We start from the raw sequence: 25,470 nt of genomic DNA on the forward strand, positions 1-25,470 counted from the left end.
ATATATATATATATCCATCCCATCCATTTTCTACCGCTTATATACAAGGGGTGTAGGAAAAAATCGATTCGAATACGTTGTGTGATTCAGAATCGATTCTCATTTTTTCAAAAACTATTTATTTTTATTTATTTTTATATCAATCCAACAAAACAATACACAGCAATACCATAACAATGCAATCCAATTCCAAAACCAAACCTGACCCAGCAACACTCAGAACTGCAATAAACAGAGCAATTGAGAGGAGACACAAACACGACACAGAACAAACCAAAAGTAGTGAAACAAAAAATGAATATTATCAACAACAGTATCAATATTAGTTATAATTTCAGCATAGCAGTGATTAAAAATCCCTCACTGACATTATCATTAGACATTTATAAAAAATGTAAAAAAAGAATAGTGTCACAGTGGCTTACACTTGCATCGCATCTCATAAGATTGACAACACACTGTGTCCAATGTTTTCACAAAGATAAAATAAGTTAGTTTAATAGTTAAAAAAATGTACATTATTGCAATCAGTTGATAAAACATTGTCCTTTACAATTATAAAAGCTTTATGAAAAAAATCTACTACTCTGCTAGCATGTCAGCAGACTGGGGTAGATCCTGCTGAAATCCTATGTATTGAATGAATACAGAATAGTTTTGAATCTGAAAAATATCGTTTTTGAATCGAGAATCGTGTTGAATCGAAAAAAATCGAATTTAATTATCGAATCGCGACCCCAAGAATCGATATTGAATCGAATTGTGGGACATCCAAAGATTCCCAGCCCATATATATATATATATATATATATACGCACCTATATATGCATACTGTATATATATACATATACACACACATATATATATATACATTTATATATATACGGCGTGACGCAGTGGCAGAGTGGCTGTGCGCAACCCGAGGGTACCTGGTTCAATCCCCACCTAGCACCAACCTCGTCACGTCCGTTGTGTCCTGAGCAAGACACTTCACCCTTGCTCCTGATGGGTGCTGGTTAGCGCCTTGCATGGCAGCTCCCTCCATCAGTGTGTGAATGGGTAAATGTGGAAGTAGTGTCAAAGCGCTTTGAGTACCTTGAAGGTAGAAAAGCGCTATACAAATACAACCCATTTATTTATCATTTATACACACACACCTATATAAACATTTATACATATATGTATACATACACCTATATATGCAAACCTATATATGTATGTATATATATACCTATATGTGTATTTACACACACACATATATATATATATCAACCAATATATATATATATATATATATATATATATACATACCTACACACACAGCAGGCCCGTTAAAAATGTTTAGTCCAGCAAAAAATTAAAAAGTACATACATATGTATATGAATGTGTATATATATATATATATATGTACACACAAACAGATATACTGAATATAAATGGATATTAAAAGTATGTGAAAGCTGGATTCTTATATTGTTTACTTGTGTCGACCTTAAAGTTTTGTAATCAATCAAAAATATCCAAAATGTGTTTTGCAGCGTGAGTGTGAAAGGTTGCTTGAATTGAGTCATATATCTAAATGCTGTGCTTCATACACTTCAGTTTGGACCGCCCTTGTGGGTTGAATAGTAAGAGAAGTGTGGTGCAGCCTTCAATAGTTTCACATATCATTAGTAATGAAACATGCACATAAAACAATAAAACATCCTTGTGTTTGATTCATTATTATTATTATTACTTTGGGGGAAACAGAGAGACTTAAATGTTGAACATTTATTTGGACAAGAAGGAGTAAAAAGAGCAGCAAGACAACAAACAACTTCATGTTTTGGACAGTTCACAAAGGGGGCGTGGCCAGGGTGGCGCTCAGAAGGACAAGTTGATGAGCGGAGCGTTGTTCTCTTTCTTGTCTTCTGGACTCCACTTGATGAGCGGAGAAGTCAAGTCGATCAGCTGCACAGGAAGGTCACAAACACACCAGACTCCATTTTAAAACTCTGTCAAAGCTGTTCCAGGCCACCCAAACACCTTCATCAACAGCAGCAGTCGTCATTCAAGTGGAAAAAGGAGTTAACTCTCATTAAACTTGAATAAATGATTCATTCAAGTGCAAAAAGAAGTTGATTAGTATTAAACTTGAAAAAATGATTGTCATTCAAGTGTAAAAATAAGTTAATTAGTGTTAACATTTAATAAATGATTGTCATTCAAGTGTAAAAATAGGTTAATATCAATCTTGAACAAAAAATTGTCAATCAAGTGTAAAATAAGTTAATTAGTATTAAAATTGAACAAATAAATGATTGTCATTCAAGTGTAGAAAGAAGTTAACTCTCATTAAACTTGAATAAATGATTGTCATTTAAGTGTAAAAAGAAGTTAATTAGTATTAAACTTAAATAAATGATTGTCATTCAAGTGTAAAAAGAAGTTCATATCAAAATTTAATAAATGAGTGTCATTCAAATGTAAAAATAAGTTAGTATTAAACTTAAATGATTGTCATTTAAGTGTAAAAATAACTTAATATCAAAATTTAATAAATTAGTGTCATTCAAGTGTAAAAAGAAGTTAGTATTAAACTTAAATAAATGATTGTCATTCAAGTGGAAAAATAAGTTAATTAGTATTAAATTTAAATAAATGATTGTCATTCAAGTGTAAAAAGTTAATTAGCATTAAATTCAAATAAATGATTGTCATTCAAGTGTAAAAAGAAGTTAATTAGTGTTACCATTGAATAAATGATTGTCATTATAGTGTAAAAATAAGTTAGTGTTAACATTTAATAAATGATTGTCATTCAAGTGTAAAAATAAGTTCATGAATACCAAACTTGAATAAATGATAGTCATTCAAGTGTAAAAAGAAGTTAGATAGTATTAAACTTAAATAAATGTCATTCAAGTGTAAAAAGAACTTAAATAGTATTAAACTTAAATGATTGTCATTCAAGTGTAAAAAGAAGTTGACCAGTATTAAACTTAAATACATGATTGTCATTCAAGTGTAAAAATAAGTTCATTAATACCAAACTTGAATAAATGATTGTCATTCAAGTGTAAAAAGAAGTTAATTAGTGTTACCATTTAATAAATGATTGTCATTATAGTGTAAAAATAAGTTAGTGTTAACATTTAATAAATGATTGTCATTCAAGTGTAAAAATAAGTTCATTAATACCAAACTTGAATAAATGATTGTCATTCAAGTGTAAAAAGAAGTTAGATAGTATTAAACTTAAATAAATGTCATTCAAGTGTAAAAAGAACTTAAATAGTATTAAACTAAAATGATTGTCATTCAAGTGTAAAAAGAAGTTGACCAGTATTAAACTTAAATACATGATTGTTTTTCAAGTGTAAAAAGAAGTTAATTAGTATTAAACTTAAATAAATGATTGTCATTAAAGTGCAAAAAGAAGTTAACTAGTATTAATGTTAACATTCAGAGCTTGCCCTAATTTTGGGCAAGCCATGTGGCACTTCCTGGGGGTGTGGCCAACAGCAGGAAGTAGTACCTGCGCGGGGGCCCCGCCCTTGCTGCTGGTCCTGATAAAGTCAGGTGTGTTCCTCAGGTCGATGAGCAGTTTCTCGTGAGGCCGCGGAGACGGGGCGGGGAGGTCGAGGAGGAGGACCTGAGGGAGGGGGCGGAGTCACAAGAAAAGGTCAGGTGGGGGCTTTCGGCTGTCATGTGACCTCTGACCTCTGGTATCAGCTTGTGGTTCCCCAGGTCGATGAGGTCTTTCCCGGGCTCTGATTGGCTCGGTGTCTCTGGGCTCTCTGATTGGTGGGGGCTGGGTTCAGCAGGAGGCGGGACAGAAGTAGGCTCTGCCTCCTCCAGGGAGAATACAGGCCCCGCCCTGATAGGGTCAGCGGGGGCGGGGCTACAGACAAAAATAAAGCACATATCTTAATTGACAAGACAAGGCAGCATTCCTATTGGCTCACCTGCGAGGGGGGGACCGTCTCGCGGCCCTGGCCTGGTTGGTGGGCGTGGCCGTAGGGATGGCGGACATCCTGCGCTTGAGCGGGGTGGGGAGGCCGGAGGGACGCGGCGCCCTGGGAGGGGTGAAGGGGCCTGGCGGCGCCTTTTGAGGCAGACTAAAAGTGGGCGTGGCCAAGACAAAGAGGATGAGGACACGCCAACATGTAGCCACCTGGCGTGACTCACCTGTCCACGCCCGCCAAGGACACCAGCCGCTTTGGTTTCAGCACCTGTGACACACCTGCAGAGCAAGCAAGCACAGGTAGATCAGCACTTCCTGATTCCACACAGGAAGTCACTCTGATTGGACCATTTCCCTCACCGGCCACACTCGCCCCTCGGCTCTGTGTGGGCGTGGCCAAAGCCGGAAGTTTGGTTAGCCGAGCCGGAGTGGCGGCCACGGGTGGGACGGGCGTGGCCTTCGCTGAGGTCCTTCGGGAAGACGGCGACTGTAGGGGCGTGGCCTCGGCCCTCTTCAGCGGCGTGGACCTGACGGCCTTGGAAGTCGCCCCCGTCTGACCGGACAGCGTGAGGCGGCTGCGGGCGCAAGAAGGAGGGTCCGCCGGGACGGCGAGGCCCGAGCGGCGCGTGCTTCGACTGGCGGGCCGGCCGACATTAGCGGTGGAGGCGCTGAGGCTGCGGCCCAGCGAGGGGTTGGGCTTACCTGGGGGTGGGGGGGATAGTCGTTAGCATCTACCCGCTAACAACAGCTGGTCGTCAGCACACCTTTGCCCGGCGACAAGGACATGCTGGAGTTGACGCTGGACACGGAGGACGAGGACGACGATGTCATCCTTCTCTCCGTCAGCCTCCTGCTGGGAGGGGGCGGAGCTTGCTGCTTCTTCACGACCTTCAGAACACACCAACGTTTCAACCCTCACTTTTTGATAATCCTAATGACCACACAATCTTCCGCGTGGCCCGCCAGACGTCAATAAGTTAAAAAAGGAATGGCAAAATGGTCAGTATATCAGGTCAATGACCACAAATTGAAGCGTACACACAGCACAGTATTCACCTATACGACCCAATCCAAACAACCTGCCCCAACACACACGGCCGCACGTGACCACCTGAGCCTTGTGGATATTCCCTAAAAATGTCCAAGCACAACACGTAATTCAAAATTACAACAATTTTAAATCCACACCAATGGATGATGGGAAAAATGCAAATAATGCAACAATCGGTACAAATTGATAACCGATTTTACTTGACAGTTAAAGTACCAATGATTGTCACACACACTAAATGTGGCAAAATTATTCTCTGCATTTGACCCATCACCCTTGATCACCCCCTGGGAGGTGAGGGGAGCAGTGAGCAGCAGCGGTGGCCACGACCGGGGATCATTTTTGGTGATATAACCCCCAATTCCAACCCTTGATGCTGAGTGCCGAGCAGGGAGGTAATGGCTCCCATTTTTATAGTCTTTGGTATTACTCGGCCGGGGTTTAAACTCACAACCTACCAATATCAGGGCGGACACTCTAATCCAGTGGTCCCCAACCACCGGGCCGCAGAAGGATTTTTAATTAATTTTTATTTATTTATTCATTTCTTTATTTTATTTAATCAACATAAAAAACACAAGAAACACTTACAATACGTGCACCACTCCCTTTTTCATGAAGGGCCGCGGGACAATTGATCAAGCATTGACCGGTCCGCAGCTACAAAAAGGTTGGGGACCACTGCTCTGACCACTATGCCACAGACTGGGGATCTGTTACAAAATATGGCCGTGCTAATCTTGCGAGACTTCTGCGACGACGCGTAAAGACGCAGGAGTCACATTCTCGTTTGCGGCTGTCAACATCACCAGGGCAACATGGCACTGAAAGGGTTTAAGAACTATTCTTGGGAATTCGTGGAACTGAAAACAACACAAAAAGAACGCTGTCGAAAGTTAACACTCGTAAACGTGTTAACATATTATCTACGTTACGATAGCACGTGCAAATATGCATGATAACACTCCTACAGACATCACACACGGGACAGTGGAGTACGTAAGAACTGTTTTAGTTATATTGTATCATATTGACGGCTAGAAGACTGAACGGCACGTGTACTTCCGGTTGAAACCAAAGGACGGCGCCATAGCACAAACTAGGGCTGGGCGATATATCGATATACGATATAAATCGCGGGTTTGTCTCTGTGCGATATAGAAAATGACTATATCGTTATATTCGAGTAGACATTCTCACGCAGTTGTTTTTAGCTGCGGGCATTACACCACAGAATCTCCTTGCTCTTTCCTGTGTGGCCTTCTCACAGACAAGCAGGCGCACATTCTTACATACGTCACATACTGTCACGTCATACGTCACATACGTACACGCCCTACCCAGCAGAGAGGTAGCGTCGTGGCAAACGTTAGCTGTGATGCTAGCGGGTTGTTGCGAGAGAAAGAAGGTGCGAATCTCGTAACACATGAAGGAAGAATTAATTCCCAATAAAAACAGCACGGGGCCCATCGTCTGGAGGTGGTTCGGCTTCAAGCGGGAATATGTCGAATAGACAACTTTAATTTATCATGTGTGGGGCACAAGCGTTGCTACCAAAAGTAGCATTACTGTTAATATGTAGCATCATTTGAAAAGTCACCTGCTAATAACTTTAATAAATACAGTTTTGGTAAATTGACTTAGTTGTGATTTCCTTCTCTGCATGAAAGTTTAGAAGGAGCATATATTAGTGCAGTATGAAGAAGAATGTTTTAATGCAGACACATATAATCACAGCAGTATGATGATTCTATGTATCCAGTGTTCATTCAAGGCTAAGGCAAAATACTGAGAAATATATCGAATATCGCAATATGGCCTAAAAATATTGCGGTATTAAAAATAGGCAATATCGCCCAGCCCTAGAACAAACAATAAAACACCTATTTTAGTGTATTTGTCATTTTCTAACTATTGGTATTACAGCCGTTGGCTAAGAAAAATCTATAAATTAGCCACCCCATTTTTTAAGCCGCAGGGTAAAAAGCGTAGGAAAAAAGGAGGCAGGATTTACAGCAGGCTACATATTGTGTTACTTTACATGCAGCCAGATGGGAAAAAAGCGTGTACGGTTAGTGCGGCACCTTTGTGGGCGGGGCCAGTGCTCGCTTCCCCACCATGCTGGAGTTGAGCGAGGAGTCGCTGACATCCGAGGCCACGCTCGCCCAATCCGACAGTAGATCCTCGCAGGACCGCGCCCGGCTGGCAAGACCGGGACTCGGACTCACCTTCCGAGGCGCTGAAACCTGTACGTGAAGGAAGGTGACATCATCGCTCGAGCGGTTGGGAGAAATAAAGAAAGTCCAAACCTTGCTGGAGGCATGCAATCGACTTCGCTCCGCCGCACAGGAAGTCTTGGGCGCCGACGGCTTGCTGGGAAGAACCGCGCCCAGCACGGCTTTGCCACGGAGCGCCACCTTGGTGTTGGCGGCGCCGGCCGGGCTGGAAGATCTGAGTCTGCTGGACGACGACGCGAGGTGGGAGGAGCGAGTGGCGCCGCTTCCTCTCTGCAGGCGGTGCTGGATGGCGGGGGGCAGGTCCTTCATGGGACTGTCCTGCATCAGGAAGGTGTGCCGTTTCACCGGCGTACACATGTCGGGGGGATGAGAGAGCGCGCCCAGTTTGGCCGCGAAGTCCTGGACGAAGCGTTCGCCGTCCGGGGGACCGGAACTTTTCTGAAGCCGGTCGGCCAGTCTTTGAGCTTCAAGGCACACGGCGTCCAGCTGGTCCCCGGAGAGCGGGCTCCAGCTCGTCCGCACATCAGCGGCGATCACCTCGAGGCGGTGGACCGGTTTCACAGGCGCACACATGACGCCATTGACGCACGGTTCCAGGAACACGTCATCCGCGTCTTCACCCTTGAAGCTGCGTGGACACACAACAATGATGACAACTAGTGAAGAGGAAAAGGGAGCCAGGCCAGTAGGGGGCGGAACTCGATCACCATCTGTAAAATAACAGTGTACAGTGGAACCTCTATTGCGCGGCCATTTGGGAGAGAAGTAACATCCTGTTTATAAGACCCAACATGCCACAATACACACCATAGGAGGATACAAGGAGCTCTGCTAATCGCTAAGCTAGAGATCTACGATACAAACAGTGGTCGATTCAGGTATCGACAGTAAGAATACCCATTATGGTATCAGTATTGATATTACATTGATTTGATCGGTATTTTTTACCATCACAATTTTCTTTTAAATTGTGTTTTTTTGTTATTTTTAATCAGACTGAACAAGGTCCCCGTACATAGGAAAATTCTAAGTGAACATTTGATATATAATTTACATTAATTTGATAGATGTTTTTTATAACAACGAAATTTGATGTATAATTTAACTTGATTGGGATTTTTTTTTAATAACAATTTTTTTATTATGTTTTTTGTTATTGTTTATAAACTAAATAAGGTCCCCGTACATAGGAGAATTTTAAGTGAAAATGATTGTCATTCAAGTGTAAAAAGAAGTCAACTAGTGTTAACATTCAATAAATGATTGTCATTCAAGTGAAAAAAGAAGTCAACTAGTGTTAACATTTAATAAATTATTCTCATTCAAGTGTAAAAAGAAGTTAATTAAAATTTGATGTATAATTGAAATTGATGTGATTGATATTTTTTATTACAACAAAAATTTGATGTCAAATGTAAATTGATTGGCATTTTTTAATATATCTTTTTTTTTTATTGTGTTTTTTGTCATTGTTGACAAACTAAACAAGGTCCATGTACATAGAATTTTAAATGAAAAATGTATGCATAATTTAAATTGATTAGATGGGTGTTTTTAATATAACGAACATTTTTATGTATAATTTAAATAGATGCAATTGGTATTTTTTATTGGAACTTTTTTTTCTTCTAAATGTATTTTTAGTTATTGTTTACAAACTAAACAAGGTCCCTGTACATAGGAAGTGAAAATCTGATGTGTAAGTTAAATTGATTTGATTGTTGTTTTATTTTAACATTTTTTTTACATGTTATTATTGTTGAAAAACTAAACAAGGTACCTTTACATCGAAGAATTTTAAGTAAAAATTGCATGTATAATTTAAATTCATTTGATTGATATTTTTTATTACTGATTTTTTTTAAAGTATAATTTAAATTAGGGCTGGGCGATATATCGATATACACGATATATCACCCTGTGCGATACAGAAAATGACTTAATCGTGATATTCAAGTATACATTCTCACGCAGTTGATTTTAGCTGCGGGCATTATATTACATGCACTTCCTACTCTTTCCTGTTTCTCCTTTCTCACAGACAGAAAGCGCACCTTCTTACATACGTCACATACGTATACGCCCTCGCGGACCAGAGCTGTAGCAGCATGGGCCAAGTTAGCTGTGATGCTAGTGGAGCCGTGCGAGTGGTAATACGAGAGACAGAAGGTGCGAATGAAGAAAGAAGTAATTCCCAAGAAAAACAGCGGTTGGTCCATGGTCTGGCGGTGGTTTGGCTTCAAGTGGGAATATGTCGAACAGACAACCGTAATAAGTCAAGCATGCGGCACAAGCTTTGCTACAAAAAGTAGCATTACTGCTAATTTGTAGCATCATTTGAAAAGTCACCTGCTAGAGTGCTTGAAACTGCATGTCAACATTTCCGTTCTGTGCCACACACCCACACCATCAAAATTCAGAGGCAAACATTTCCACATCAAAACCGTAGAAACATTTTTTATTTTAATACCGTCCGTAGTAACCTACCACATAGAGAAGGACGAACACTACTTGATTTCCTATTATGCAGCTCATTTTTATTTGAAACTTAAAATGTCTCTGACAATCTTGCACTTTGTTTTAGAAATGACATGAATCTTTGTGACACTGCTTAATAACTTTAATAAATACAGTTGTGGTCAATTAACTTAGTTGTGATTTCCTTCTCTGCATAAAAGTTTAAAAGTAGCATATATCAATGCAGTATGAAGAAGAATGTTTTAATGTAGACACATAGAATCATCATACTGCTGTGATTATATGCATCAAGTGTTCATTGAAGTCCAAGGCAAAATATCAAGATATATATCGTGTATCGCGATATGGCATAAAAATATCGAGATATTAAAAAAAAGGCCATATCGCCCAGCCCTAATTTAAATTGATTGGTATTTTTTAATTATAACATTTTCTTTTTTATTGTGTTTTTTGTTATTGTTTACAAACTAAACCAGGTCCCCGTACATAGGAGATTTTTAGGTGAATATTTGATGTATAACTTAAATTGCTTCTGGCTTCACTATGGACTGGACTCTCACACTATTAACCAGATCCACTATGGACTAGACTCTCACACTATTAACTAGATCCACTATGGACTGGACTCTCACACTATTAACTAGATCCACTATGGACTGGACTCTCACACTATTAACTAGATCCACTATGGACTGGACTCTCACACTATTAACTAGATCCACTATGGACTGGACTCTCACACTATTAACTAGATCCACTATGGAATGGACTCTCACTATTTTGTTAGATCAACAATGGACTGGACTTTCACACTTAACTACATAGATCTACTATGGACTGGACTCTCACACTATTTTGTTAGACCCACTATGGCCTGGACTCTCACACTATTAACTAGACCCACTATGGACTGGACTCACACTATATTGTTCGATCCACTATGGACTGGACTCTCACACTATTAACTAGACCCACTATGGCCTGGACTCACACTATATTGTTCGATCCACTATGGACTGGACTCTCACACTATTAACTAAACCCACTATGGACTGGACTCACACACTATTTGGTTAGATCCACTATGGAATTGACTCTCACACTATAGTTAGATCCGCTATGGACTGGACTCTCACTATTTTGTTAGATCCACTATGGACTGGACTCTCACATTATTAACTAGACTCACTATGGACTGGACTCACACACTATTTTGTTAGATCCACTATAGACTGGACTCCCACTATTATGTTAGATCCACTATGGACTGGACTCTCACACTATTAACTAGATCCACTATGGACTGGACTCACACTATTTTCTAAGATCCACTATGGACTGGACTCTCACACTATGAGCAGGTATCGGACACCTCAGTCTCCTCGGGCGTATCCTCGCTCATTCATGCAGACTGGACACTGGTCGAGAATAAGTGGGCAGCCAGGGTTGGAGTCGGTTCTCTTGGTTGCTTTGTTGGGTCTGCTCCTGTCTCTGGCCATGCTCTCTACACCCCAGCAGACGACGGTGTGGAACACCGCAGAGGCCACCACAGTGTATATGTTTCTTTTACTTTTTATTCATAGCTGTATGTAGAAGTGTCTGGTTGCATCAGCTCCGCTACTTTAATGTCCTTTGTGTTCGTTGATGTTTTCCTCTTACACATATGTAAGAGATATGTGTACTATGGCTATGAGTTGTTTTTTTCCCTTGGCCTTGGTCTGGACCCCCTCTCCAGGGGCCCAGGCTTAGACCGATTTTTTAATTTTATTTCATTTTAATCTTTTATTTTTTTCTCCCCCCCACTTGTTTACCTGCATTTCACCTTTTTTGTAAGAGGCGCCGGAAGTTGGCAGACCCGTCAGCGATCCTGTTCTGTCTCCCTGTAATGTTTTCAGCACAATGGGATTGTGCTGAAAATTTTAATTTCCCCTCGGGGATTAATACAGTATGTCTGATTCTGATTGACTAGATCCACTATGGACTGGACTCACACTATTTTGTTAGACCCCCTATGGACTGGACTCTCACTATTTTGTTATATCCACCATGGACTGGACTCTCACTATTTTGTTAGATCCACTATGGACTGGACTCTCACACTATTAACTAGACGCACTATGGACTGGACTCAAACACTATTTGGTTAGATCCACTATGGACTGGACTCTCACACTACTGTTAGATCCGCTATGGACTGGACTCTCACTATTTTGTTAGATCCACTATGGACTGGACTCTCACATTATTAACTAGACTCACTATGGACTGGACTCACACACTATTTTGTTAGATCCACTATAGACTGAACTCTCACACTATTTTGTTAGATCCACTATGGACTGGACTCTCACACTATTAACTAGATCCACTATGGACTGAACTCACACACTCTTTTGTTAGATCCACTATGGACTGACATCTCACACTACTGTTAGATCCACTATGGACTGGAATCTCATACTATTTTGTCAGATCCACCATGGACTGGACTCTCACTATTTTGTTAGATCCACTATGGACTGGACTCTCACTATTTTGTTATATCCACTATGGACTGGACTCTCACTATTTTGTTATATCCACTATGGACTGGACTCTCACTATTTTGTTAGATCCACTATGGACTGGACTCTCACTATTTTGTTAGATCCACTATGGACTGGACTCACACTATTTTGTTGGATCCACTATGGACTGGACTCTCACTATTTTGTTATATCCACTATGGACTGGACTCTCACTATTTTGTTAGATCCACTATGGACTGGACTCTCACACTATTAACTAAACCCACTATGGACTGGACTCACACACTATTTGGTTAGATCCACTATGGAATGGACTCTCACACTATTGTTAGATCCGCTATGGACTGGACTCTCACTATTTTGTTAGATCCACTATGGACTGGACTCTCACATTATTAACTAGACTCACTATGGACTGGACTCACACACTATTTTGTTAGATCCACTATAGACTGGACTCCCACTATTATGTTAGATCCACTATGGACTGGACTCTCACACTATTAACTAGATCCACTATGGACTGGACTCACACTATTTTCTAAGATCCACTATGGACTGGACTCTCACACTATGAGCAGGTATCGGACACCTCAGTCTCCTCGGGCGTATCCTCGCTCATTCATGCAGACTGGACACTGGTCGAGAGTAAGTGGGCAGCCAGGGTTGGAGTCGGTTCTCTTGGTTGCTTTGTTGGGTCTGCTCCTGTCTCTGGCCATGCTCTCTACACCCCAGCAGACGACGGTGTGGAACACCGCAGAGGCCACCACAGTGTATATGTTTCTTTTACTTTTTATTCATAGCTGTATGTAGAAGTGTCTGGTTGCATCAGCTCCGCTACTTTAATGTCCTTTGTGTTCGTTGATGTTTTCCTCTTACACATATGTAAGAGATATGTGTACTATGGCTATGAGTTGTTTTTTTCCCTTGGCCTTAGTCTGGACCCCCTCTCCAGGGGCCCAGGCTTAGACCGATTTTTTAATTTTATTTCATTTTAATCTTTTATTTTTTTCTCCCCCCCACTTGTTTACCTGCATTTCACCTTTTTTGTAAGAGGCGCCGGAAGTTGGCAGACCCGTCAGCGATCCTGTTCTGTCTCCCTGTAATGTTTTCAGCACAATGGGATTGTGCTGAAAATTTTAATTTCCCCTCGGGGATTAATACAGTATGTCTGATTCTGATTGACTAGATCCACTATGGACTGGACTCACACTATTTTGTTAGACCCCCTATGGACTGGACTCTCACTATTTTGTTATATCCACCATGGACTGGACTCTCACTATTTTGTTAGATCCACTATGGACTGGACTCTCACACTATTAACTAGACGCACTATGGACTGGACTCAAACACTATTTGGTTAGATCCACTATGGACTGGACTCTCACACTACTGTTAGATCCGCTATGGACTGGACTCTCACTATTTTGTTAGATCCACTATGGACTGGATTCTCACATTATTAACTAGACTCACTATGGACTGGACTCACACACTATTTTGTTAGATCCACTATAGACTGAACTCTCACACTATTTTGTTGGATCCACTATGGACTGAACTCACACACTCTTTGGTTAGATCCACTATGGACTGGAATCTCACACTACTGTTAGATCCACTATGGACTAGAATCTCATACTATTTTGTCAGATCCACTATGGACTGGACTCACACTATTTTGTTGGATCCACCATGGACTGGACTCTCACTATTTTGTTGGATCCACTATGGACTGGACTCACACTATTTTGTTAGATCCACTATGGACTGGACTCTCACTATTTTGTTATATCCACTATGGACTGGACTCTCACTATTTTGTTAGATCCACTATGGACTGGACTCTCACACTATTAACTAAACCCACTATGGACTGGACTCACACACTATCTGGTTAGATCCACTATAGACTGAACTCTCACACTATTTTGTTGGATCCACTATGGACTGAACTCACACACTCTTCTGTTAGATCCACTATGGACTGGAATCTCACACTACTGTTAGATCCACTATGGACTAGAATCTCATACTATTTTGTCAGATCCACTATGGACTGGACTCACACTATTTTATTGGATCCACCATGGACTGGACTCTCACTATTTTGTTATATCCACTATGGACTGGACTCTCACTATTTTGTTAGATCCACTATGGACTGGACGCTCACTATTTTGTTATATCCACTATGGACTGGACTCTCACTATTTTGTTAGATCCACTATGGACTGGACTCTCACTATTTTGTTATATCCACTATGGACTGGACTCTCACTATTTTGTTAGATCCACTATATGGAATGGACTCTCACACTATTGTTAGATCCGCTATGGACTGGACTCTCACTATTTTGTTAGATCCAGTATGGACTGGACTCTCACATTATTAACTAGACTCACTATGGACTGGACTCACACACTATTTTGTTAGATCCACTATAGACTGAACACTCACACTATTTTGTTAGATCCACTATGGACTGGACTCTCACACTATTAACTAGATCCACTATGGACTGGACTCACACACTCTTTTGTTAGATCCACTATGGACTGGAATCTCATACTATTTTGTTAGATCCACTATGGACTAGACTCTCACACTATTGTTAGATCCACTATGAACTGGACTCTCACACTATTTTGTTAGATTCACTATGGATTGGACTCTCACACTATTAACTAGATCCACTATGAACTGGACTCTCACACTATTTTGTTAGATCTACTATGGACTGGACTCTCACACTATTAACTAGACCCACTATGGACTGGACTCACACACTATGGTGTTGGATCCACTATGGACTGGACTCACACACTATTTTGTTAGATCCACTATGAACTGGACTCTCACATTATTAACTAGACACACTATGGACTGGACTCACACACTATTTTGTTAGATCCACTATGAACTGGACTATCACACTATTTTGTTAGCTCCACTATGGACTGGACTCACACTATTTTGTTAGCTCCACTATGGACTGGACTCTCACTATTTTGTTATATCCACTATGGACTGGACTCTCACTATTTTGTTAGATCCACTATGGACTGGAATCTCATACTATTTTGTTAGATCCACTATGGACTGGACTCTCACACTATTTTGTTAGATCCACTGTGGATTGGACTCTCACACTATTGTTAGATCCACTATGAACTGGACTCTCACACTATTTTGTTCGATCCACTATGGACTGGACTCTCACACTATTAACTAGACCCACTATGGACTGGACTCACACACTATTTTGTTGGATCCACTATGGACTGGACTCACACACTATTTTGTTGGATCCACTATGGACTGGACTCACACACTATTTTGTTGGATCCACTATGGACTGGACTCACACACTATTTTGTTAGATCCACTATGAACTGGACTCTCACATTATTAACTAGACACACTATGGACGGAACACTCACACTATTTTGTTAGATCCACTATGGACTGGACTCTCACACTATTAACTAGAACCACTATGGACTGGACTCACACACTCTTTTGTTAGATCCACTATGGACTGGAATCTCACACTACTGTTGGATCCACTATGGACTGGAATCTCATACTATTGTGTTAGATCCACTATGAACTGGACTCTCACACTATTTTGTTAGATTCACTATGGATTGGACTCACACTATTAACTAGATCCACTATGAACTGGACTCTCACACTATTTTGTTAGATCCACTATGGACTGGACTCTCACACTATTAACTAGACCCACTATGGACTGGACTCACACACTATTTTGTTGGATCCACTATGGACTGGACTCACACACTATTTTGTTGGATCCACTATGAACTGGACTATCACACTATTTTGTTAGCTCCACTATGGACTGGACTCACACTATTTTGTTAGATCCACTATGGACTGGACTCTCACTATTTTGTTGTATCCACTATGGACTGGACTCACACTATTTTGTTAGATCCACTATGGACTGGACTCTCACTATTTTGTTATATCCACTATGGACTGGACTCTCACTATTTTGTTATATCCACTATGGACTGGACTCACACACTATTTTGTTAGATCCACTATGAACTGGACTCTCACACTATTAACTAGACCCACTATGGACTGGACTCACACACTATTTTGTTGGATCCACTATGGACTGGACTCACACACTATTTTGTTAGATCCACTATGAACTGGACTCTCACACTATTAACTAGACCCACTATGGACTGGACTCACACACTATTTTGTTAGATTCACTATGGACTAGAGTCTCACACTACTGTTAGATCCCCTATGGACTGGACTCTCACACTATTTTGTTAGATCCACTAGGGACTGCCCTCCATCCATCCATCATCTTCTGCTTATCCGAGGTCAGGTCGCGGGGGCAGCAGCCTAAGCAGGGAAGCCCAGACTTCCCTCTCACCAGCCACTTCGTCTAGCTCTTCCCGGGGGATCCCGAGGCGTTCCCAGGCCAGCCGGGAGACATAGTCTTCCCAACGTGTCCTGGGTCTTCCCCGTGGCCTCCTGCCGACTGGACGTGCCCTAAACCTCCCTAAGGAGGCGTTCGGGTGGCATCCTGACCAGATGCCCGAGCCACCTCATCTGGCTCCTCTCGATGCGGAGGAGCAGCGGCTTTACTTTGAGTTCCTCCCGGATGGCAGAGCTTCTCACCCTATCTCTAAGGGAGAGCCCCGCCACCCGGCGGAGGAAACTCATTTCGGCCGCTTGTTCCCGTGATCTTATCCTTTCGGTCATGACCCAAAGCTCATGAGCATAGGTGAGGATGGGAACGTAGATCGACCGGTAAATTGAGAGATTTGCCTTCCGGCTTAGCTCCTTCTTCCCCACAACGGATCGATACAACGTCCGCATTACTGAAGACGCCGCACCGATCCGCCTGTCGATCTCACGATCCACTCTTCCCCCACTCGTGAACAAGACTCCTAGGTACTTGAACTCCTCCACTTGGGGCAGGGTCTCCTCCCCAACCCGGAGATGGCACTCCACCCTTTTCCGGGCGAGAACCATGGACTCGGACTTGGAGGTGCTGATTCTCATTCCGGTCGCTTCACACTCGGCTGCGAACCGATCCAGTGAGAGCTGAAGATCCCGGCCAGATGAAGCCATCAGGACCACAACATCTGCAAAAAGCAGAGACCCAATCCCGCGGCCACCAAACCGGAACCCCTCAACGCCTTGACTGCGCCTAGAGATTCTGTCCATAAAAGTTATGAACAGAATCGGTGACAAAGGACAGCCTTGGCGGAGTCCAACCCTCACTGGAAACGTGTCTGACTTACTGTCAGCAATGCGGACCAAGCTCTGACACTGATCATATAGGGAGCGGACCGCCACAATAAGACAGTCCGGTACCCCATACTCTCTGAGCACTCCCCACAGGACTTCCCGAGGGACACGGTCGAATGCCTTCTCCAAGTCCACAAAGCACATGTAGACTGGTTGGGCAAACTCCCATGCACCCTCAAGAACCCTGCCGAGAGTAAAGAGCTGGTCCACAGTTCCACGACCAGGACGAAAACCAGACTGTTCCTCCTGGATCCGAGGTTCAACTATCCGGCGTAGCCTCCTCTCCAGTACACCTGAATAAACCTTACCGGGAAGGCTGAGGAGTGTGATCCCACGATAGTTGGAACACACCCTCCGGTCCCCCTTCTTAAAGAGAGGGACCACCACCCCGGTCTGCGAATCCAGAGGTACCGCCCCCGATGTCCACGCGATGCTGCAGAGTCTTGTCAACCAAGACAGCCCCACAGCATCCAGAGCCTTAAGGAACTCCGGGCGGATCTCATCTACCCCCGGGGCCTTGCCGCCGAGGAGCTTTTTGACTACCTCAGCAACCTCATCCCCAGAAATAGGAGAGTCCACCACAGATTCCCCAGGCACCGCTTCCTCAAAGGAAGACGTGTTGGTGGGATTGAGGAGATCTTCGAAGTATTCCTTCCATCGATCCACAACATCCGCAGTCGAAGTCAGCAGAACACCATCCGCACCATAGTGCACTGCTTCCCCTTCCTGAGGCGGCGTATGGCGGTCCGGAATCGCTTCGAAGCCGTCCGGAAGTCGTTTTCCATGGCTTCCCCGAACTCTTCCCATGTCCGAGTTTTTGCTTCCGCGACCGCTAAAGCTGCACACCGCTTGGCCCGTCGGTACCCGTCCACTGTCTCCGGAGTCCTATGAGCCAAAAGAACCCGATAGGACTCCTTCTTCAGCTTGACGGCATCCCTCACTGCTGGTGTCTACCAACGAGTTCTGGGATTACCGCCACAACAGGCACCAACAACCTTGCGGCCACAGCTCCAATCAGCTGCCTCGACAATAGAGGTTCGGAACATGGTCCACTCGGACTCAATGTCCCGCACCTCCCTCGTGACATGTTCAAAGTTCTCCCGGAGGTGTGAATTGAAACTCTCTCTGACAGGAGACTCTGCCAGACGTTCCCAGCAGACCCTCACAATGCGCTTGGGCCTGCCAGGTCTGTCCGGCATCCTCCCCCACCATCGCAGCCAACTCACCACCAGGTGGTGATCGGTAGAAAGCTCCGCCCCTCTCTTCACCCGAGTGTCCAAAACATGAGGCCGCAAATCCGATGACACAACTACAAAGTCGATCATGGAACTGCGGCCTAGGGTGTCCTGGTGCCAAGTGCACATATGGACACCCTTATGTTTGAACATGGTGTTCGTTATGGACAATCCATGACGAGCACAAAAGTCCAATAACAAAACACCACTCGGGTTTAGATCCGGGCGACCATTCTTCCCAATCACGCCTCTCCAGGTTTCACTGTCGTTGCCAACATGAGCGTTGAAGTCCCCCAGTAGGACAAGGGAATCGCCCGGGGGAACACTTTCCAGTACTCCCTCGAGTGTACCCAAAAAGGGTGGGTACTCTGAACTGCTGTTTGGTGCATAAGCACAAACAACAGGCGCTCGCCATCGTGCCCCAACTCCGGGCCTGGCTCCAGAGCGGGGCCCCGGTGACCCGCGTCCGGGCAAGGGAAATCTGAGTTCATTTTGTTGTAATTCCATAGAAGTCTTTGAGCTGCTCTTTGTCTGATCACTCACCTAGGACCTGTTTGTCTTGGGAGACCCTACCAGGGGGCATGAAAGCCCCCAGACAACGGAGCTCCTAGGATCATTGGGACACGCAAACTCCTCTACCACGGTAAGGTAGCAGCTCAGAGAGGAGACTATGGACTGGACTCACACTATTTTGTTAGATCCACTATGGACGGGACTCTCACACTACTGTTAGATCCACTATGGAGTGGACTCTCACACTATTAATTAGATCCACTATGGATTGGACTCTCACACTATTAACTAGATCCACTATGGACTGGACTCACACTATTTTGTTGGATCCACTATGGACGGGACTCTCACACTACTGTTAGATCCACTACGGAGTGGACTCTCACACTATTAACTAGATCCACTATGGATTGGACTCTCACACTATTAACTACATCCACTATGGACTGGACTCTCACACTATGGTTAGATCCACAATGGACTGGACTCTCACATTATTAACTAGATTCACTATGGAGTAGACCCTCACACTATTTAACTAGATCCACTATGAACTGGACTCTCACTGTTATGTTAGATCCACTATGGAGTGGACTCTCACACTATTAACTAGATCCTCTATGGATGGGACTCTCACACTATTAACTACATCCACTATGGACTGGACTCTCACACTATTATGTTATATCCACGATGGACTGGACTTACACTATTTTGTTAGATCCACTACGGACTGGACTCTCACACTATGGTTAAATCCACTATGGACTGGACTCTCACATTATTAACTAGACTCACTATGGACTGGACCCTCACACTATTTAACTAGATCCAATATGAACTGGACTCTCACTATTATGTTAGATCCACTATGGACTGGACTCTCACACTATTAACTAGATCAACTTGAAGTCCATTGGCCCAGTCCCTCAGGGGGGGGTGGGGAGGGGGGGGGGGGGGTCCCCACATCTGCGGTCTCCTCCAAGGTTTCTCATTTTCGCCCATTAGGTTGAGTTTTTCCTTGCCATTATTTGGAGCCTTTACAACCCGTCTTGAAATGTTAATAATTACATTCATACGCTGAACGTTGTATGGTGATGTAGGCCGCGATACGTATCGCGATATAGGTTTTGTGACATATCGCGAAGTAAGATGTTTTTTCGTGAGACTTCCTACCTTTCAGGTGACAGAGAAACATCGAAATCGAACTTCTCGTCCAGCAGAGAAAAGATATCTGAAGTGAAAGACAAAAATGCAACATTAAAGTATGAATTGGCAATGATGATAAAGACAGTTTCGTTAATGACTGACCGCTGTTAGCCCCACGTTCCATCTCGCTGCAGTTTCTCCTCTGCGGGACATAAAACTATTAGCGCGACGGGACTTTAAATACTCGACAATTATTAGTGAATGCAAATATAAATACTTTGTAAAGTTCAGGCTAAGCTAAGCTAAGATAGGCTAGCATCACTATTACACAGGCTAGCATGTTAGCTTAGCCTCCCAAGGGCGAAAGCTTTTATTGACTAGTGGACTCGAGTACAAGTTGTTTTAATAAGCTCGGGAAAAACTAACCTTTTCTTTCGACAGCTGCAAACAAAACTTGTTTTTTTTATCAGTCACGCATTCAAATGTCCGGACGCGACAACACATAACAATTCAAATCTGCTGCGCTGCTGGTCACGTGACTGGAGACGCCGTCATTGGGCAGAAAAGGGTGACGTCACCATCCAGTGACTTGTGGGTAATGTAGTTGATTATGATTATGGACGTTCATTCGGGTTATTATTCTCACCTCTCAAGGCATTCAGTCGATCGCAACTGGTTTATTTCAGAAGACATTTGGTCTGTCTTACTACTTTGTCTGCTAAGACGCCCGATCAGTCCAGTTTTGATCAACCGAATACCCTGACAGAGGTTGACATTGTGTTTCACTTTGACACGTCTCTGCCGGATCCGTTTGCGCATGCGCAAGGCAATTTTTACGGCTATTTGAAGTTGGCGAGGAACCGTTGTGTTTAACTTTTTTAAATCAAGGAGACAATCACAATTTTTTTTCATAAGATATTATGTGGATAACAATAATTTGTGAATTATGAAATCATTGGTTATAATTGTGTTTGTTGTGTTTTTATTGCATAGATTCATAAGGCGTGCCATATTTCCATGCTTTGGCAGTGACATCACTAATTTGAATATTCCCTATACTAAAAAAAAAAAAGAATACACACAAATAATAACAATAAAATGCATTAATGGGTATACAAATATAAATACAACTAAAATAAAAATAAGAACAATGAAACAGAAAAGAGAACCCAAAAAATGAAAAACCAAAAACATTATATATATATATATATATATATATATATATATATATATACACACACACACACACACACACACACACACACATATGTATATACACACATATATTTGTATATATGTGTGTACATTTATGTATATGTGTTTATATATGTATATAATGTATATATACACACATATTAATGTATATATATGTATATATGCATATATATGTACACATATGTACATATATACACACACATGTGATGTTTATTATATATATGTATATATTTATATATATTTATATATATTTATATATATATGTAATGCTAACAAGTGGGACTTGGTGTCATCTTTCACCTTAAAGAGCTCTTCAAAAGAATCGATTCGTTCACCAACGTCACATCCCAAGCAACAAGGCTTCTACTAACATAACAATTACCTGTGGTGCTTTTATGTTTGTTTTTTTTAGTTCAGGCTGATTACAAAATACCAATAAAATATGCTGGGAAAAAAAGGTGAAAAATACTTGTAGTTGATAGTAAAAATACTTGTTTTAACTAAACTGTCAATAAAATGAAAGTGCAAATGAAAACACAGCCTCACCTATTTGGTCATATTTTTTGCGCTTTCAACAAATAGTTCCATATTACACTGACATAAGACATCGAAATTGTGTTATTGTGTGTGCTATGGCACTATCTTTTGGATAGAGTTCACTCACCGCAGGTTGCACATTAACTTCTGGTTTCGTATAACCATTTGTAGCGTTCTAGCAATGTTTGTACTGTCTGCATATTCGCTCGTGCTATGGTAACAAGCTCGTTATTAGCTACTATGCTACACGTTTACGAATGTGTGTTAGTATCAACTTACAATTGCATTATTTTTGTATTTCCTCAGTAAACTCACCAAAACGTCACTGGAGTTATTGAGTCTTTTTAGCTGATTGGAGCTAACTTGCGCAGCCAGTGGGTCCATGACCATGACTTCTGTTTTGATTGCTCAGCCGTTTTACTGCCGTGTTTCAGACACCGTTTGGAAACAATATATGTGATTTATAGTACGTTGCGAGTAATTTATGTAAACATTTGTTACTTCTGACATTTTGTGAGTGCGCCTTAAATACTGGGGAGCTCTCTAGTCCAGATAATAAGTCCAAGCCCGCTATCGCACCAAAAACCTGAGTGATGAAGACCAAGAAACTGCTGTCTGAGGATTTTAATTAAAAAAACTTTATATACAGGGTTCATGTTGACAGAATCTCACCAACTTTAACTCGAAACCTCCAAACCATATGAAGCAGTAATGGCAGATTGTAATGAACACATACAACTCACTATGTTCCCTAGGAAGGTGTTTCGGGCACGTCCGACCGGTCGGAGGTCACGGGGAAGACCCAGGACACGTTGGGAAGACTATCTCTCCCGGCTGGCCTGGGAACGCCTTGGAATCCACCGGGAGGAGCTGGACGAAGTGGCTGGGGAGAGGGAAGTCTGGGATTCCCTGCTTAGGCTGCTGCCCCCGCGACATGACCTTGGATAAGCGGAAGAAGATGGATGGATGGAATTGATGTATATCATTGTTTTTGTTTGCATCCACTGATGAAAATATTTTACCTAATGGCAGCTTCAGCGGTCGCAGAGGCAAAAACTCGGACATGGGAAGAGTTTGGGGAAGCCATGGAAAATGACTTCCGGATGGCTTCGAAGCAATTCTGGACCACCATCCGCCGCCTCAGGAAGGGGAAGCAGTGCACTGTCAACACAGTGTATGGTGCGGATGGTGTTCTGCTGACCTCAACTGCGGATGTTGTGGATAGGTGGAAGGAATACTTCGAAGACCTCCTCAATCCCACCAACACGTCTTCCTATGAGGAAGCAGTGCCTGGGGAATCTGTGGTGGACTCTCCTATTTCTGGGTCTGAGGTTGCCGAGGTAGTTAAAAAGCTCCTCGGTGACAAGGCCCCAGGGTTGGATGAGATCCGCCCGGAGTTCCTTAAGGCTCTGGATGCTGTGGGGCTGTCTTGGTTGACAAGACTCTGCAGCATCGCGTGGAAATCGGGGGCGGTACCTCTGGATTGGCAGACCGGGGTGGTGGTTCCTCTCTTTAAGAAGGGGGACCGGAGGGTGTGTTCCAACTATCGTGGGATCGCACTCCTCACCCTTCCCGGTAAGGTTTATTCAGGTGTACTGGAGAGGGGGCTACGCCGGATAGTCGAACCTCGGATTCAGGAGGAACAGTGTGGTTTTCGTCCTGGTCGTGGAACTGTGGACCAGCTCTATACTCTCGGCAGGGTTCTTGAGGGTGCATGGGAGTTTGCCCAACCAGTCTACATGTGCTTTGTGGACTTGGAGAAGGCATTCGACCGTGTCCCTCGGGAAGTCCTGTGGGGAGTGCTCAGAGAGTATGGGGTACCGGACTGTCTTATTGTGGCGGTCCGCTCCCTGTACGATCAGTGCCAGAGCTTGGTCCGCATTGCTGGCAGTAAGTCGGTCACGTTTCCAGTGAGGGTTGGACTCCGCCAAGGCTGTCCTTTGTCACCCATTCTGTTCATAACTTTTATGGACAGAATTTCTAGGCGCAGTCAAGGCATTGAGGGGCTCCGGTTTGGTGGCCGCGGGATTAGGTCTCTGCTTTTTGCAGACGATGTGGTCCTGTTGACTTCATCTGGCCGGGATCTTCTGGTCAGGATGCCACCCGAACGCCTCACGAGGGAGGTGTTTAGGGCACGTCCAACCGGTAGGAGGCCACGGGGAAGACCCAGGACACGTTGGGAAGACTATGTCTCCCGGCTGGCCTGGGAACGCCTCGGGATGCCCCGGGAAGAGCTAGACGAAGTGGCCGGGGAGAGGGAAGTCTGGGCTTCCCTGCTTAGGCTGCTGCCCCCACGACCCGACCTCGGATAAGCGGAAGAAGATGGATGGATTGATGGGTTTACATCATGGGTGTCAAACTCTGGCCCGCCATGTAATTTATTTTGGCCCTTGAGACAATATTAAATTAACATTAGAGCTGGCCCGCCGTTATTATACAGCGGCAGTGCATTCACCGCTAATTCTAATACTTGCCAACCCTCACGATTTTCCCAGGAGACTCCCAAATTTCAGTTCCCCCCGAAAATCTACCGGGGCAACCATTCTACCGAATTTCTCCCGATTTCCACTCGGACAACAATATCGGCGGCGTGCCTTAAAGGTACTGTTTTTAGCGTCCTCTAAAACCTGTTGCCATGTCCGCTTTTCCGCCATACAATCAGCATGCCGGCCCAGTCACGTAATATATGCGGATTCTACACACACACACGAGTGAATGCAAAGCATACTTGGTCAACAGCCATACAGGTCACACTGAGGGTGGCCTTAAAAACAACCTTAACACTGTTACAAATATGCACCACACTGTGAACCCACACCAAACAAGAATCAATCAATCAATCAATGTTTATTTATATAGCCCCAAATCACAAATGTCTCAAAGGACTGCACAAATCATTACGACTACAACATCCTCGGAAGAACCCACAAAAGGGCAAGGAAAACTCACACCCAGTGGGCAGGGAGAATTCACATCCAGTGGGACGCCAGTGACAATGCTGACTATGAGAAACCTTGGAGAGGACCTCAGATGTGGGCAACCCCCCCCCCTCTAGGTGACCGAAAGCAATGGATGTCGAGCGGGTCTAACATGATGCTGTGAAAGTTCAATCCATAGTGGCTCCAACACAGTCGCGAGAGTTCAGTTAAAAGCGGATCCAAGACAGCAGCGAGAGTCCCGTCCACAGGAGACCATCTCAAGCGGAGGCGGACCAGCAGCGTAGAGATGTCCCCAATCGATACAGGCGAGCGGTCCATCCTGGG

The 25,470-nt window shown here is 43.4% G+C and overlaps 1 protein-coding gene across 1 annotated transcript; it reads right to left on the reverse strand.

Annotated features, from left to right (window-relative positions):
• Positions 1 to 1,759: 1,759 nt before the first annotated feature.
• On the reverse strand, positions 1,760 to 21,030 carry gtse1 (G-2 and S-phase expressed 1). Its single transcript, XM_061894322.1, has 12 exons — positions 20,882 to 21,030; positions 20,618 to 20,657; positions 20,483 to 20,540; positions 7,311 to 7,866; positions 7,086 to 7,247; positions 4,715 to 4,838; positions 4,311 to 4,652; positions 4,175 to 4,229; positions 3,952 to 4,104; positions 3,707 to 3,887; positions 3,522 to 3,638; positions 1,760 to 1,954 (listed from the first exon to the last, which is right to left on the reverse strand). Exons 1-12 carry the CDS (start codon positions 20,957 to 20,959, stop codon positions 1,868 to 1,870), a joined length of 1,953 nt encoding a protein of 650 aa, XP_061750306.1. The 5' UTR covers positions 20,960 to 21,030; the 3' UTR covers positions 1,760 to 1,867.
• Positions 21,031 to 25,470: the final 4,440 nt, after the last annotated feature.

The sequence above is a fragment of the Nerophis ophidion genome, linkage group LG03 (assembly GCF_033978795.1).
Source record: "Nerophis ophidion isolate RoL-2023_Sa linkage group LG03, RoL_Noph_v1.0, whole genome shotgun sequence".
NCBI lineage: Eukaryota > Metazoa > Chordata > Actinopteri > Syngnathiformes > Syngnathidae > Nerophis > Nerophis ophidion.

Excerpts from the sequence above, each read along its gene's own strand:
- gtse1 (XM_061894322.1), bottom strand. The coding sequence starts at position 20,959 with ATGTGTTGTCGCGTCCGGACATTTGAATGCGTGACTGATAAAAAAAAC. Across the intron at positions 20,541-20,617 it reads GGAACGTGGGGCTAACAGCG|ATATCTTTTCTCTGCTGGAC; the intron begins GTCAGTCATTAA and ends CTTTCACTTCAG. Across the intron at positions 1,955-3,521 it reads AGGGCGGGGCCCCCGCGCAG|CTGATCGACTTGACTTCTCC; the intron begins GTACTACTTCCT and ends CTTCCTGTGCAG.